This window comes from Rutidosis leptorrhynchoides, chromosome 8 (assembly GCF_046630445.1).
Source record: "Rutidosis leptorrhynchoides isolate AG116_Rl617_1_P2 chromosome 8, CSIRO_AGI_Rlap_v1, whole genome shotgun sequence".
Classification (NCBI taxonomy): Eukaryota; Viridiplantae; Streptophyta; class Magnoliopsida; order Asterales; family Asteraceae; genus Rutidosis; species Rutidosis leptorrhynchoides.
The window spans coordinates 320,900,244-320,917,138 of NC_092340.1; the positions used below are offsets into that span (position 1 = coordinate 320,900,244).

At 32.7% G+C, this 16,895-nt stretch overlaps 2 protein-coding genes and 1 long non-coding RNA gene across 3 annotated transcripts; all 3 read left to right on the top strand.

Moving 5' to 3' along the window:
• Window positions 1-9,804: 9,804 nt before the first annotated feature.
• LOC139862269 (uncharacterized) lies at window positions 9,805-10,912 on the top strand. The gene is made up of 2 exons (XR_011764108.1): window positions 9,805-10,214; window positions 10,619-10,912. It is a non-coding gene; the product is annotated as an uncharacterized lncRNA (long non-coding RNA).
• A 1,255-nt stretch (window positions 10,913-12,167) lies between these two features.
• Window positions 12,168-14,458, top strand: LOC139862270 (uncharacterized). Its single transcript, XM_071850846.1, has 4 exons — window positions 12,168-12,775; window positions 12,957-13,123; window positions 13,423-14,010; window positions 14,134-14,458. The coding sequence occupies exons 1-4, from the start codon at window positions 12,223-12,225 to the stop codon at window positions 14,401-14,403; spliced, it is 1,578 nt and encodes a 525-aa protein (XP_071706947.1). The 5' UTR covers window positions 12,168-12,222; the 3' UTR covers window positions 14,404-14,458.
• Window positions 14,459-14,600: 142 nt separating this feature from the next.
• LOC139865039 (uncharacterized) lies at window positions 14,601-16,054 on the top strand. The gene is made up of 4 exons (XM_071853593.1): window positions 14,601-14,759; window positions 14,961-15,083; window positions 15,186-15,323; window positions 15,473-16,054. Exons 1-4 carry the CDS (start codon window positions 14,610-14,612, stop codon window positions 15,905-15,907), a joined length of 846 nt encoding a protein of 281 aa, XP_071709694.1. The 5' UTR covers window positions 14,601-14,609; the 3' UTR covers window positions 15,908-16,054.
• The last annotated feature ends 841 nt before the right edge of the window (window positions 16,055-16,895 follow it).

Sequence of the window (16,895 nt, forward strand, 5' to 3'; positions counted from 1 at the left end):
TCCAGATCAGCTGTAGGTTGATGAAAAATCTAGAAAAGTCATCTCTAAAATCATCAGGAAATCCACGGACCTCAGCATCAAACAGGGTCGCCAAGTGGTCAGACTTATCCTAACCATGAGAGGATCTGTCTCGTAAAATGGGGAGGACGCCGTGCAAATTAGCTTGATAAGACTAATGAATCAGACACCCAGAAAGGATAATCTCCTTAAAGATTAAAAAACAGCATTTAAGCCTGATATTACTCAATCCTTGAGATTGACCTTAAAGATTGAGAATTACAAACTCATGGAATTCGATGATATCTAAACTCGAGCTTGAACGAGAAAATATTTGATCAAAATTAAAACCAATTTATTTTCTGAAAACCTATTTTTAATGCGTTCATTACCATTGAACGTAAAATCCTGAGAATTCATCAGAACTCATTAGGTCATCTGAACCAAATCGGGTGTCAACCGTAAGAACGGTGGTTGCATAGCATTGTCGAAGACAGGACCTTGTTCCAGACCGAAAAATTATAGGGTGATCTTTACTATTTCTCCTACAAAGGATAGTAATTGCATCCGACACGTTGTGGACCATAATCAAACGCATGTCATTAGACATTGCCTTAACAGTTGCTTGTTCAACGCTTTCCTTTACAACCGGACGGTAGTTTACCGAAAGGTAATATACGGAGCAAGTATACTGGACGTATGCGTTCCTAATACAAGGTTAGCAAGTGGGTGACACAAAACCGCAAGTTTTGAGCTAAAATTTTAAAATCTGAAACCCAAAAAACCCACAAAAACATTTTGCAAACACCGGTGAAGGGTTATTCCGGAAAACTTATCTAGGGTAAAAGCTAGAATGAATTTTCAAAAGATCAAATGTTTTCATAAAGATCCAATTTCCTTAAAGAATCTAAATTTTCATAGTCACGTGGGACTGTAAACCACATCGTTACTATCATTGTTTATACCGCCGTATCAAAATCACTGATGTATAAAGTGTGAGAATAAAAAGTGATTAAGTATGATTTAATTTCAAGTTCTGTATTGCTTGAGGACAAGCAACGTTCAAGTGTGGGGATATTTGACAGTGCTCCAAATGAACATATATTTAGGCACAATATCCTTCGAATATGTAAAGTTTTTAATTGTAATTGTTCTATTTTCAAGTAATATTCGTTTAAATAAATAAGTGCGAAGACTGAAGATGCAAATAAAGATTTAAAGATGCAAATGACCAAAAAGCTCAAATGTACAAGTTAAACTCCAAGTGGTTCAATTTATTGATTATTAACGTCTAAATATTGACAAGAGTTCAAGCCACAGAACGCAAAGTACAAGATATCTAAGCATACGAAAAGGCGTTCGAAAATTCGAAACCGAGACGTAAATCGAGCATCAACGCGAGAGTCAACGGACCTAAAATTACAAGTCAACTATGCACAAGAATATAATATAATATATAAATAATTATATATATATATATATATATATATATATATATATATATATATATATATATATATATATATATATATTATATATATTAAAAAATTAACAGCAGCCCACGTTTAAATTGTTGAATGAGCTGGAATTCGAACATCCGCAATCGAGGAGCACCAAGGCATAAAAGTACCACGATTGCGGAGCATACAGTTTCAAAATCTGCATATAAAAGGCCACGAAGTCTACCGAGTTTTACACACCATCCATCAATCTCTCTATCGATATATATATATATATATATATATATATATATATATATATATATATATATATATATATATATATATATATATATATATATATATATATATATATATATATATATATATATATATATATATATATATATATATATATATATATATATTATTAGTTTAGTTTTATATTAGATTAGTTTAGGTAATATAACGGTTATTTACGGGTTATAAAGTCGAAGTTCTGTCCGTGTAACGCTACGCGATAAATAACCACTGTAAGCTATGTTCTTCCTTTTTAAATTAATGTATCGTATTTAAGTTATTATTATGCTTATTTGAGCCGAAGTAATCGTGATGTTAGACTAAATATTAAGACGGGGTTATTGAACTTTGGACCATAATTAAGGTTTGGACAAAAGACCGACACTTGTGGAAATGGGACTATGGGTTATTAATGGACTTTATATTTGATTAATATAGAGATTTACATTTTGACATTTTTATTAATATCCACATACGCTTGACTGGGTACGGTGGGCGGGATATTTATAAATACTAATAATTGGTCATTTGACCGGAGACGGGGATGGATTAATAGTCAATGGACTCATTAAAACAGGGGTGGATTACATTCAAGGGTAATATGTGTAATTGTTAACAAAGTATTAAAACCTTGGATTACACGCAGTCGATAACCTGGTGTAATTATTAATAAAGATTAAAACCTTGTTACAGTTCGAATCCCTAATTAGTTGGAATATTTGACTTCGGGAATAAGGTTATTTTTACGAGCATTTTATATTATGACCGATGGACTATTATGGGCAAAAACCAGATAGGTTTCAAATAAACCAGGACAAAGGACAATTAACCCAGAGTAATAAATTAAAAATCAAAACGTCAAACATCATGATTACGGAAGTTTAAATAAGCATAATTATTTTATTTCATTTCATTTCTTAACGCAATTTTATTTAACGTCATTTAAATATCGTTATTTATTTTACGCACTTTAATTTTCGTCATTTATATTTACGCTTGACTTAAAATCGACAAACCGGTCATTAAACGGTAAATCCCCCTTTTATATATTATTATATATAATTATATATATTTTGTACAAATATAGTTATATAAAAATATAGTGTAAAATAAGCCAGCTCCCTGTGGAACGAACCGGACTTACTAAAAACTATACTGCTCTACGATTAGGTACATTGTCTATAGTGTTGTAGCAGAGTTAGGTATATTCCATTTGTAAATAAATTAAATAAAACTTGTATTATATTTCGTCGTATTTCGTAGTAAAAATAATAGTATATTTCGTACGCCTCCGCTGCATCACAAATCTCTAATAGAGCATTACATGACTAAGGCATTATCGACCTAAATTGATTATGGTGAGGCACCCCAAAAAAGGACCAGCATTCATCTTTAATGCTTCACCATTTTTCGTTGAGAGTGCCAATGTCTGTGCTCAGAATCAGAACTTGCTTTAGATCTGCATTTCCAAGCAGCGAAACGTGATTCGGTTGTAATCAAAAGAGCTAGCCATTTGTCAAAAATAAGCCTTCTGCACCTCCACTACTTCTACTCCACCACCACATCATCCTTACTATAACTCGAAAAATCCAGAAAATGAGATTCCTTCCGAAAACCCGATGTTATAAACCTCTCAAGTATCATGACAAAGGTCTTGAAAAAGTTTACCGGTAAAAAGTTTCTCGAGATGAAGTCTCAAAAAAAAATAAAAAAATTTCAAAGTTCTGAAAAGGAGCAGAACTCAATAAGAGAAATGCCGAAGAGAACTTGACCGAATATGATTATCAAATGAAGAAAAGTTCAAAAGTGCTTCTCAAAATACATCAGCACTCCTATCTATCCGAATAAAAGTATGCATAAAGACTACATTACCCTTTTATCTCACCCCTCAAAAGCAACTTCACTACCACTCCAAAATTCCTTCTCCATCATTGACAAATGACCTACAAGCTGAGATTACTACCGTTCTCACATTAGCAGCAAGGATTTGAGTCTTTATCAAGCCTATGACGATGGGTGCAGCATGACTGGCTATGAGTGTGTTCATTTCTTATATCTATAGGGAACCCTAAACACTTGAGTGATTTGAATGACCCGTGAAAGCTAGCATATGTCATGTAACCTCCTCGCATGCTTGCAGAGATAATTTCAATCATAACATAGATGACTCACCTTATCTTTTTGCTCTTATAATAAAAGCAAACTACTTAGGCTATTAGAAAAGAAATGCTAAAAAGATTCTTAAGGAAATGAGAGTTTGCTTGACGACAAGCAAAGTCTAAGTGTGGGATATTTGATATCGGCTAAAAAGTCACGTTTTTACCCCGTTATTAAGGCCCAAAAAACAAGAAAGATTCGAACTTTGTTGGCAAAATACCCACTTCATCGGTTAGAAGTGAAGAACAAGTAATTACGAAGACAGTGCAAAAAGAATCAAGAGAATCAGAGCTAAAACGAAGATTCTAGAGCAAAAACGGTGAAAGACAAGAAATTAAGTTACGATCCAGGGAAAATCAGGCTGACCAGGCCAGCAAACGGCCTACCATACGGCTTGCCAAACGGCCTGCCAAACGGTCAGATCAAACGAGCTCGATAAACGGCTTGCCTTAGCAAACGGCCTCCAAAAACGGCCTGCCAGCCATTTGCAGGCAAAAATCTTGTTTATTTAAAGGGTCTTTGTCATTCATTCCAACACACACTTCAATTCACTTCTTTCTCTATCTTGTACAATATTAGTCATACTCTTAAGGCCTTCGACTCCGTGCGGGAAACCTAGTACCCGGAGAAGAATGCCGAAGATTGTATTAGGAGCGGTCTGGAGTCTTGAAGTTGTCACTTTTGTATTCGGAACTCGTTTAATCTACTGGTACTTCTATCCCTTATCTTTATGTCTTCTATCATTATGTTATGTGATATTGTTGTCATGATTAGCGAGTAGTTATCTTGAGTGTATGCTATGATGTAAGCAGTTATAATGCCGAAATAATATGATGGTCTGTGTATGCTGTTGAAATGCTTTCCGATTATGCTTTAAACTCAATTGCTTTTCCAACTAATAGAACGTAGTTATTGGCTCTATTATTGGGAAGTCGCGAACCCCGATTCAGAGTACACTATCTGTGTCACCCCTTGGTAAGAGAAGTCTATCGGATACAACGTAAAATCGACTGAGGCACACCAGTTGTAATAAGTCTATCAAGCTTTGGATTTCGACTGAGGACTCTTTCGTAGTGAAACATCTGACTAGACCCTTAGTACATTTTCGGTCCCAGACCATGCTAGTGTAGTCACTAAGCATATAAACTTCGTACGTGCACGCTGAAGCACAACGGTTGTTGTAAGCTGTACCTCTGCTAAGTAAGGCCATGGAACCCCGTCAGTGTTGATTAATACACTACACCATAACGCGGTCTCAAGCATTGGACCCCGCTTGAGGGATTCTTAGTTAATTAAGGAACTGTTTGTTTAAACACATAAAGGATTGGACCGTTAGGATAACCGAACGTGTTCATGGAAGTCAGCTTGACTTGGCCATGGAGTTCTTCATGGTTGAACTCTTTTTAAGGGCCTAACTATCTTTTAAACCCAATCATTAACGAAAGCATTGAAACACATCACGTCTCTCGGATATGGTAAACCATGTATTCTATTATACTTAAATAAGTTTAGACCATTGTGGAATGTTAATACATCACCCAACCGAGTCGTTCAATTGGATGAGCCGTCTGAACGTGTATGCCTATAGTCAGACTGCACGGGCGTCGGGGGTAAGGGACGTTGCTGTCTATTCAGAATCTTCAAACCTAACGCAGTACCCAGTGACATGTCTTATGACAGGGGCGTTTCGGACCAGTGTAATGAATACAAGGCCTCTGCCTATTCATGAGCCAGCATTCCATAATCTCTGCAGAATAACTGATGAAGTCATAGTATGCACTCACTTTAACCTTATCTGAATTACGAATTTTATCGCATTTACTTTATCTATCTTATAAATTAGAAAATCCCAAAATTAAGTAACCACTACTCCTTTCTAACTATCTTAGGCTTAAATATAGGTTCGATTCTACTGATATCTCAAAAATACGATTCTAAGTCATACTTCCCTTACTCATACTAAGGAGTAGTACGATTTAGGCCCCGCTAAATATAAATTTAAAACATTACCTCCCCCTTGGGTGGCTGATCCTGGCGCGTTGCGGCCCAACGACACCGCACGAATAAAACCGTCCGTTTCGACCATATCATATATGTACATATATATATATATATATATATATATATATATATATATATATATATATATATATATATATATATATATATATATATATATATATATATATATATATATATATATATTGTAGAGGGATCAAATGAGAACTTTTTTGGTGTGAGAACCCTGAGAACTCAAAAATACACTGAAATTTGAGTAAAAAAGGGAAATTCGAGAAAAAATGAGACACGGGCGAACAAAAAAAGGGGTATTCGACCAAAAAATGGGAAGGACGAACAAAAAAAAAACACGGCCGAACAAAAAATGAGAAATTCGAACAAAAAACGTGATATTCGAACAAAAAAAAGGCTGCCGAACAAAACGTGTTCTACATTTTGGATAGTCGAACAAAAAGAAATGTAGAACATATCGGTAGTCGAACAAAAAACCTTGTAGTCAAACAAAAATGTGTTCTACATTTTTGTATTCGAACAAAAAAAAAATTTGTTCGTCCGTGTAAATTTTTTTGCTCGACTACAGTGATTTTGTTCGTCCGTGTCCCTTTTTTGTTCGAATTTAAGTGTATTTTTGAGTTTTCAAGTTCTCACACTAAAAAGTTCTCACTGGATCCCTCTCTCTCTCTCTCTCTCTCTATATATATATATATATATATATATATATATATATATATATATATATATATATATATATATATAGGGGCAGGATCAATGGAGAAGTAACTAATCGGGGGGAAGCGGGGGGAAGCAAAGAAAAATAATTTTTTTCGTTTTTTTTAGAATTTTTTTTCAGGCATCAAGACCACACGAAAATATGAACATTTAGAAAAGACACTTCGTGATGAATGTTATTATTCAGGCGGGAAAACGATCGACAAATATAACATTCAAGATAATATTGGTCGTGAAGAATGTTAACGTATTTTTTTTCTTCATGTTTTGTGAAGTAAAATTTAGTCCGATTTAGATTTTAGGGTTTAGGGTTTGGGGTTTTGGGTTTAGTCCCTAAACCCAAAACCCCAAACCCTAAACCCTAAACTCTAAATCGTTCTTGTTAAAAACTCAATCTAAACCCTAAATCTAAACCCTAAATTTCTAAACCCTAATATCTAAACCCTATAAACCCTAATATCTAAATCCTAATATCTAAAACCTAAACATACGCTCGAAAAACACGATAATTGTTATATATTACTTCTTCGAGCGCTTTCCCGTCAAAATAAAAATATTTATCATAAAGTGTCTTTATTAAATGTTCATATTTTCATCTAATCTATAATGTTCGTGAACAAAGTTTTTTCAAAAAATGAAAAAAAAAAGTTTTGTTTCCCCCCGCTTCCCCCCGATTGGTTACTTCACTCTTGATCCTACCACTATATATATATATATATATATATATATATATATATATATATATATATATATATATATATATATATGTATATGTATATGTATATATATATATATATATATATATATATATATAATAAAAGGGAGTTTATGCTGATGTCATGATGTGCTTATAAGGATTGTAAGATATGTTTTAAGGGTTGTAAAATGATAATTTGATGATATCATAAATTTAATCTATAATACTATACATAAAATTATATTATAATTGTTTCTTTTCAGATCACATGTAAGATATATCCATCATTACAGTGCCTAAAAAATCACTCTTCATTGATTTCCTCAAAAATTACACTGCCCCAATAATTAGGCTGTCACAAAAAAATAAGTAGTAGCTTATTTTTCCTTCCATTAGCTTATCTTAAAATTGCATCACTATCTCAAAATCCAGCAGCTCCATTCATTCCCCATTTCTAAAATTTATTCTGTTTCTCTTCTTCTTCATCTTGACTCCGTATTATTTTGATTTCGTGTTTTCCAGTTATAATCTGGGTGTTATGATAATTTAGGGTAAGTATATGATCTTTTATCAACATTAGGGTCTCTTTTTTTCCTGTCTGAATGATTTACTTTTTTATTACCTTGAATTAATGTTTAGCAGGAACCAAAAAGTTGTGGATACTTGACTTTATTATCTACTTTAAGGTTAGTTTTGTTGTTTTCACATTGTTTCGATTTGGTGCTTTTTTTTATTTTTTTTTATTTTTGGTATCTCAATCTCTCATTCCTTTTCTCTTTTATAAACTAAAAACTAAGTTTTTGCATAATTTTATGTTTATTTAAAGGTTGACGATTTTGGATACGTAGTATGTGTGTGATGAATAACTTATAATGTGTAAGTTCATGCATCTTTTAATGGTTTTTATTTCATTGCAAGCTTTGTTGAAACAGTGAGCTAGAGATTTACATGTGTAAGATTATTTTTATGACCACCATGTGTTTGATCATATGCTTAAATGAAATGAAAGATGAAAATATTACCTGTTTCATGAAGATAGTGAAATTAGACACTTCATTGAACTTTTAAATTGTATCATTTACTTTGCATATGTTACTTATGAACCAGTTAATTTTGATATTTTATTGCAGCTGATTTAGATATCAAGTGCATCTGTTGGTGATTATACCACTCTCATGGCTGATACATTTGACCTATTTCCTTTTAAAGTGCTACATGTTTTGAAGTACTACATATTATGTTTATATGGCTTTGTATGACAATATGTACTCAATGTTGGATGTTATATTTGTTCTTTTGTTTATGAAGCCATATTGTTAGTAAAACTACTTTATGTATCAACAAATGTGTATATATTTCACGAGTCATATGATTGTAAAAATATAATGTTTATATATTTCATGGGTGATGTGCATTCAGTCAGCTACTATAAGATTGTTAGTTGATAAAATAATACCTACCTGTGCTACCATTCTTTGATTTTTCTGTACAGGTGACAAAATGGGTGGGTTGGATCAAACTAGGTAAAATTGCAATGTGTACTTTGTTTGGTTTATGTGGTTTTTAGATTGTATTGTTTGGCTCATGTGGTTTTTAGATTTATGTATATAGAATGATTTTTTATTTGTTTTTGGATTTTTAGATTGCATCTCAATGATTTCTGACTTCTGTAATGGCTTAGTCTTAATATTAGGACTTACCCATTACCTAATTCATGTAGTAGTGATATTTCATAGTTCACTTTGATCTATTGAGATGGTTTGATTGTTGGTCATTTTTAGGAGATGAAACTGTTTTTACAGTTAACCTTTTATTTTAGGCTTATGAATTAGAACTTTGTATTTTGACTTATGAATTTAGATTATTTCGTTATAACTTTGTTGCAGATTAATGTGCATCTGGTGATAGTTTAGACTTTGTATTGCAACAAAGCTTTTTTATAAAATCATATGAACGTAGGTAGATAGAACACTTTCTTCTTAATAATTTGGGAGCTGATTTGCATTGTAGTGTTGCTAAATAAGTAGACTAACACGTCCAGTTTTTAAGTTTACTGGACAGGTAGACAAACACATCCAGTTTTTAAGTTTTGATCCGTTACCTAAATATTCTATTGCAAGTGTTTTTTCACTTAAAAAGTTAAAACAATCGAGGACTATTATTAATACATTAGTATGTGTTAGTTGTGCTACAATATTAATATTATTGTTAATATGTCTCTACCAAGCCATCAAGGTAGTAATTTTTCACAATAGTTTTTAACTAAACCCGTGAATTCACGGGTCACTAAACTAGTACATATATATATATATATATATATATATATATATATATATATATATATATATATATATATATATATATATATATATATCTTATCTTTCTTACTACTATACATAAAGAGGGATTTTTCGAGCTTGCACTCCAGCTCTTGACACGTGTCAATATCTCATAAGCTAAACTAGCATTCGGATCGGCTCACACATCTGGATTCTTTTTTAACGTTACAAACACCCATTCTCTGTTTCATACCAAAGTATCTTCAAAAATATCTTCAACACCTGCCTTCTTGTATGCTTACTATGAATGGACACGTGCCTTAAGCAACGGATAAATCATCTTTTACGAATCGACAAGTTCCTTAAACCAATTGATGAATCATCTTCATCCATATCCCCTACAACGGTTTCTCCCAAAAAAAAAAACATAGAAAAATTTCAACTTTCCATCCTCACTGGTTCTCTAATTCTAAATTCTTTATATATATGTTTATTCATCATCTTTGTACTTTTCTTCTATTTTTTTGTACAACACTTTTTCTCTTCTTATGATGGTACTAGATGCTACGATTTGGTTTGCACTCCATTGTAAAATAGGTAAATTAAATTTCTTAGGGTCATGATTTTGTATTGCTATGTTTTATGGTGTATTAAGTGATAAGTGATTTAATTTTGTGCTCCGTTCATTGTCATTTTTAAATATCTATAATTAATTTGTGTTAATGTGGTCTTCCTGTTATTAACATATTTCGTGAGTCTGTGTGGTTTGTTATCTTAAACCCTAATTTAGATGCTGCGTTTTTCATTTTAAAATCAATATCGGTGTTTGATTCCTAGGCTTGGTTGTGATTTATGATTTGTGATATATAAGCCAATGATCTTAAAGTGATCAGTATTTTATATATTTATTGATTTGATGTATGAACTTTTTAGTGTCAAGTTTCTCTTTATTTTCTTTAACCTTTAAACTTCATATACTTTCTTTGTTATTTTTATTGCAGATTGCAGGGGATGATGACTGAAGGTTATGCACTTCAAGTAAGCTGGACAATAATTTGACTCAGGTGAGCGATTACAAAGATTGGGAAAGATCTTCAATTAAGAAATCTTCTTGTTAGTTGTTATTGATTTTTTCGTCCATTTTTTTATCGTCGGTTTTATGTCTGTTTGTAACATCCACAATTTTAGCCCATGATCATATCCCTTGCATGGTAGACGTAGAGAAGTTTTTGATTTATTGATTATATATATCAATGTAATCAAAGAGAAGAATAGTCCTTTTATTTTACTATCTTCATACGGAGTGTATGTAAATTAAAAAAGAATGCTCCACTAACTATTTCCTATATGATATAGAAGAATATTCAAATGAAATCTATATTTAAGTTGAGATTGAGGGGACAAATCTCAGCCTTTAGATTGAGATTGATCAACGGATCAGATTAAAAGTCCCAATATATGGCGGAGGGGTATTTTCGTCCACACAGGCAAAATATGTTATACACCCACCGCTTGGAATTTCATTCCATCGTATCTGTATTTCACACACAAACACACACTTCTTTCTAGGGTTTCAACATCGACCGCTAATTTCCTTCGATCAACACCGATCAAAGCTGCCATTATCAACAATCATCAACAGCTATACACATTAATCGATTATCTTCCATCAAACATGGCTAAATCGGAGCATTCTCTAATCAAAAAATCGTCGTCGGCTGAAAAGCATGTTCCGGCTAATAAAAAAGCTCCGGCCAAAACTACTGGTAATTTTAACAAGTTTTGTTGATGTTCGTTTATAATCAATCAAGTTTGTTTGTATTCCTTTGATGATTTCAAATTTCAGGGTTTCGTCATATAGCATTCGTGTGTGTGCTTCTTTAAGCACATGATTTTTGTTGTGATTGTTTAATATGTGCTTTTTATCTTCTTTATGAGTTGCACATTTGTTGTTCTTAAATCAGATTGTATGTATAAGTTTTGTTATTACCTTTTAGGTTTTATCAATCACATGTGATTATTACAAGAAATCACTTTCGAATACACATTTAGCTGTTATATTTGCTTCTTTAATCACATGTTATTCGTTGTGATCGTTTAATATGTGCTTTTTATCTTTTGTATGAGTTGCACACCTTTTAGGTTTTATTCAATCACATGTGATTATATAATAAATCACTTTTGAAATCTGTTAACAAATGTTATTTGCTTCTTTAATCACATGTTATTTGTTGTGATTGTTTAATATGTGCCTTTTATCTGTGTATGAGTTGCATATCTGTTGTTGCTAAATCAGAGTGTAAGTATAAATTTTGTGAGTATCTTCTAGGTTTTTTCAATCACATGTGATTATACAAGAAATCACTATGGAATTCACATTTAGCTGTTAACAAATGATATCACCTTTGATTTGTTTTGTTCAATGTTACTGATTTACTTTTGTAAATCACATTTTTCAGGTAAAAGAAAACACCAGTCTGTTACCAATGCCGTTGATAATCCCAAACAGAAACACAAAGTTAAGAATGTTCCTTCTGATGATGAAGTTGAGTCTAAGCTACCTGCTCTTAGGCTAAGGACAACACCGACGCAGTTTGCAAAGGTGATGTGTTCGTTGACCCCCGAACAAAAAGTTTGTGTCACGAGACTTGGGTTTCGTTCTTTAATTGGGTTTAATATAGACCAATTGCCGGGTAATCTTGTTTACTATGTTGTTGACAATTTCGATGGTGATGAGATGATAATAAAGACTCAAAAAGGAAACATTAAGGTTGATTCCCAAGCTGTCCACGATGTGTTTGGACTCGAAGATGTTGGTACTGATATAGACACCTTGGAACTCAAGCTTGGTAGTCTTTTTGTTCAAAATTGGTTGAATCAGTTTCCACCACCCCCGTTTGTCACCCGTTCATCTTCACTGTGTTCTAAGATCCTGACCTCAACGGAAGTTGATAGTATCTTTCAGATGAACTTTATCATGTTGTTTGCAAGCACGATGGTGTCATGTGAAAGAAATGGGAAAGTGAGTTCGTATGTGTTGATGAGGTTGTCTGACGATGTTGATATTTCAAGTATCAACTGGTCCATGTTTCTTCTTTCTTCATTGAAATATAGCAAAAATGGATGGAACAGAAATGATCCCAACTGTTTCTACACCGGTGCTGCTACTTTTCTCACCGTGAGTTATCTTTTCATTATCTATATATCATATATGATTTTCAACAATCTTTTTTACGAATTGGTTTGATTACTATGATTTTTTTTTCGTGTTTGTTTCTTAGCTGCTCTATCTCGACCGTACAAAGTTTGATTCTTTTTCTGTTGTTCGTGGGCGTCCAGTTTTCAAGAACTGGAAAGGAGCCATTGCGGTTCGTGCAAAGAAAGAGGCTGAGCTCGGATCATTTGGGCTGTTGGAACTTGCAGATGAATATGACGAAGAAGCAGAAAATGGGGAGGGTTTTCTCAAACTTGAAGATGAGGATAAGGCTGATCTGCGTGCGATTGAGGTAGGTTTTTTTTTTTTTTTTTTTTTTTAATTATAATTCAAACACCTGTTTTTACTAATTAAATCATGCTGTGTTAGTATGATTTTTTGTATTCAATCACCTGTGATTGAATTTTTGTATACAATCACATGTGATTTTATGATAAAATCACATGTGATTGATTTTTTGTATACAATCACCTGTTTTCACTAATTAAATAATACTTGGTCTGATTATACATTCAGTAAATAATATTATATTATGCGATAACTTTGATCTTTTTTTATAACTATTCTAAGCTTTTTGCACATTATATGCAGGGTTATTGTGAAGTTATCGAGGAGAAGTTTAAATTGGTCAATGAGTTGAAGCATTTTTTATCACGGACAATACGTGAAAGTTTGTCCAAGTACCCAGATGAGAAGATATTGATATCTTATGAAAAGAAGTTGAACGAAGTCTTTAAAATGGATGTGTGTGATGTGAAGACTGACGATGAGATGGAGGATGAGTCAGAGGGAAAAGACGATGATGATGTCAACAATGATGAGTCAGAGGGAAAAGACGATGATGATGAGAAGAAGGCCGAGTCAGAGGGAACTGACGATGATGATGACGATGATGATGACCACGATGATGATGAGAAGAATGCTGATTCGGAGAAAAAAGATGATGAATGTGTTGATGTAAACAAGGTTGAGTCTGAGAAAAAGATTGATGATGGGCAATCCAAGGCTGATGATGATGTGAATGATGAGCAAGAAGTTAATCTTGATTCCGATGATCCAATTGTTCCAGTTGTGACAGAAGTTGTAGGTCCAAAGGTTGCTGAGAAAGATGTTGACAAAGATCAAAATGAAGAAGAGTACACATCTTTGACACAATGGTTTAACAACAACGTTAATGAGGTCGTTGATATTTGTGAAATTATATCTTTACTTAATGCACCAACAAGCCTTACATGGTTACCTGTTCATAATACTCCAACAATGATGAATTTAACACCGCCTACTTTTCATCTCTTATCTCAGGAGGATAAATATGAGAACAAGGAGTATGATGAAGCTGTGAAATTGTTAGACAAGGGCAAGTTGGCAAGCAGCCCTGAAGTTGGAAAAACGTTACCGAAACAAACGGCTGTCCAGTCAAAGAAATTTTGTAAAAAAGCTATAAAGAAAGATCGGACAATCGTTCTTAGATCTGCTTATATCAACAAGCTGACTGTTGTGTCTGACATTCTGACAAACTCTGAGCTTATTTTGGCTATGGAATTATTTTCGATGAAGCTTAGCCCTTCGTGAGTTTTCTAAAATTTTTCCTTTTAATACATACAAATCCTTCTGCTTTATAAGCCAATCACATGTGATTATATTATGAAATCACATGTGATTTTATTATGAAATCACATGTGATTATATTCTGAAATCACATGTATTAAACTAAACCCCCCCCCCCCTCTTTTTTTTTGTTTGTTAGTGAGACTATTTTTGAATCAAGAAAAGGCAGCATGATACACCGTCTTAGTTTGGAATCACTTTGCCCCGATGTTTATGTTGAGGCTAGTGTAATTGATTTATGGAGCTTTATACTGAACGAAGAGCAAAAGTACAGAGGACAATCTAGCCCGTCTAGGTTTTTTTTCCCTTCTTCAATCATTGTAAGTTTTATCGTTTAAAAATTTTTATGTACTATATTAGCTTGCTGTTTCTGTCTGTGTGTTATGGTTCTTAATACTTAGTCACATGTGATTGTTATATATAATCACATGTGATTGTTATATATATAATCACATGTGATTATTATAGATATAATTACATATTATTGTTATATATGATCACATGTGTTATTTTATTTACAGTATTCTTACTTGTATGACAACAAGAACATGAAAAAGGAAGATAAGCTGATGATAATCAAAGAAAGTGCTAATGCTTGGTTTCGATTTTTTCCAAAGCTTGCGTCACTCCGAAAAGTTGATCTTGTATGTTATTTCTAGCTTACATTTGTAGGTCTATTTGCCTTTATATCATAATCAATTATTTGTGTTCTAATAATTTCTTTCTTTTTTGATTTTTTACAACAGGTATTTTTCCCAATCTGCAGACATGGGCATTTCTTTGTCTTGGTGATTGACATGAAAGTTCCCAAGCTCTACATACTTGACAACTCTTCGGTAGTTAAAAACTATGCTGCAAGATACGCCAAAGTTTTCAATCTTTTGGTTAGTGTTTATTATAATATCATTACTTGTACGTTTTCCACTTCAATATCAGTTTTTTTTGCTTCCCCTGTTTACACTTAATGTTTTTAAACATCTGCTCAATCATTAATTTAATAACTATTCATTTTTTATGATTTTGTTTTTTCCAGCTATATGCTTTTGCTGAACATATGAAATTTCATAAGCATCCTTTTGCAAATCAAATTGAAAAATTGGAACGAATTAGGATTTCGCTGCCATGGAAAACAATAGATAATGTTGTGGATTGTGGCGTGTTTGCTATGTTCCACATGGACATGTTTAAAGCAAGATCAGAGAATGAGTGGTCTGATGTATTGGTGCCTGAGTCGGCTGAACAAAAGAATCAGCTACGGAAGCTGAGGATTCGCTATGCATCGAAGATTTTGTCGCATGATCTAAACATACATGCTGAGCAGATGTTAAGAAATGCAAGAAATTTTGCCGCATTCCATGAAAAGAAAGATTATAGGAAGGTTATCATTTCTGCAAAACAATCAAGAGGTGTCCGAGTTGAAAAAGCTAAAAATCAAGAGGTGCATGACCAGCAATCTAATGAAGAGTGAAGATTTTTGAAGATGTATTTTATTGTTCTGCTTTGATAGTTCAGTGTATGGTTAGATGTAGATGGTTGGAAAGATGTGTTTTGGTTAATGACATGTTAGTGGTTAGATGTTGATGGCTCTTTTGGTCAAGATGTTTTTTGGTTAATGACATGCTACTTGATATTTTAATGCATGGTTTAGATGTTCATATATTTATCGTCTCTAATGCTTGGATGGTTATGATTCTTGGTGGTTGATGGTTGATTAAAAATACTATACAGCTACAAGTTATTCCTCATGCAATCACATGTGATTTTTGCATTTGCAATCATAATACATAACAATCACATGTGATATTACATATATAATCACTTGTCTTATTCAATCAAATCTGATGGTAATATAAAATCACATGTGATTGAACTACTTAATCACATGTGATTTTAGTATATAATCACAACCGTTAACATACTTTATGTGATATAAAATCACATGTGATTGAACTACTTAATCACATGTGATTTTAGTATATAATCACAACCGTTAACATACATTATGTGATATAAAATCACATGTGATTGAACTGCTTAATCTCATGTCATTGTCTTATTCAATCAAATCTGATTGTAATATAAAATCACATGTGATTGAACTACTTAATCACATATGATTTTAGTACATAATCACAACCGTTAACTACATTCTTTTACAAATTGATTTTGCAAAGACCTCTCACCACCATTAGGACCCATCACATGGTTATTGGGTTTAGGGACTAATTGATTTTACAAATGATTCTTAATGTCATTGGCTTTATTCAATCACATGTGATTATAATATAAAATCACATGTGATTGAACTACTTAATCACATGTGATTACAGTATATAATCACAACTGTTGATATACATTCTGTAAAATCAAAACCATAAATAAAAAATGTTCCAAACACATTAACAATTTTTAACAGTTGTTCTTGAAATAAAGTAACAAAATATAAAAAAATGAAA

Excerpts from the sequence above, each read along its gene's own strand:
- LOC139862270 (XM_071850846.1), top strand. The coding sequence starts at position 12,223 with ATGTGTTCGTTGACCCCCGAACAAAAAGTTTGTGTCACGAGACTTGGG. Across the intron at positions 12,776-12,956 it reads TCCCAACTGTTTCTACACCG|TTTTCAAGAACTGGAAAGGA; the intron begins GTGCTGCTACTT and ends GTGGGCGTCCAG. Across the intron at positions 14,011-14,133 it reads TTAACAACAACGTTAATGAG|GAGGATAAATATGAGAACAA; the intron begins GTCGTTGATATT and ends CTCTTATCTCAG.
- LOC139865039 (XM_071853593.1), top strand. The coding sequence starts at position 14,610 with ATGATACACCGTCTTAGTTTGGAATCACTTTGCCCCGATGTTTATGTT. Across the intron at positions 14,760-14,960 it reads TTTTCCCTTCTTCAATCATT|TATTCTTACTTGTATGACAA; the intron begins GTAAGTTTTATC and ends TTTTATTTACAG. Across the intron at positions 15,084-15,185 it reads CACTCCGAAAAGTTGATCTT|GTATTTTTCCCAATCTGCAG; the intron begins GTATGTTATTTC and ends TTTTTACAACAG.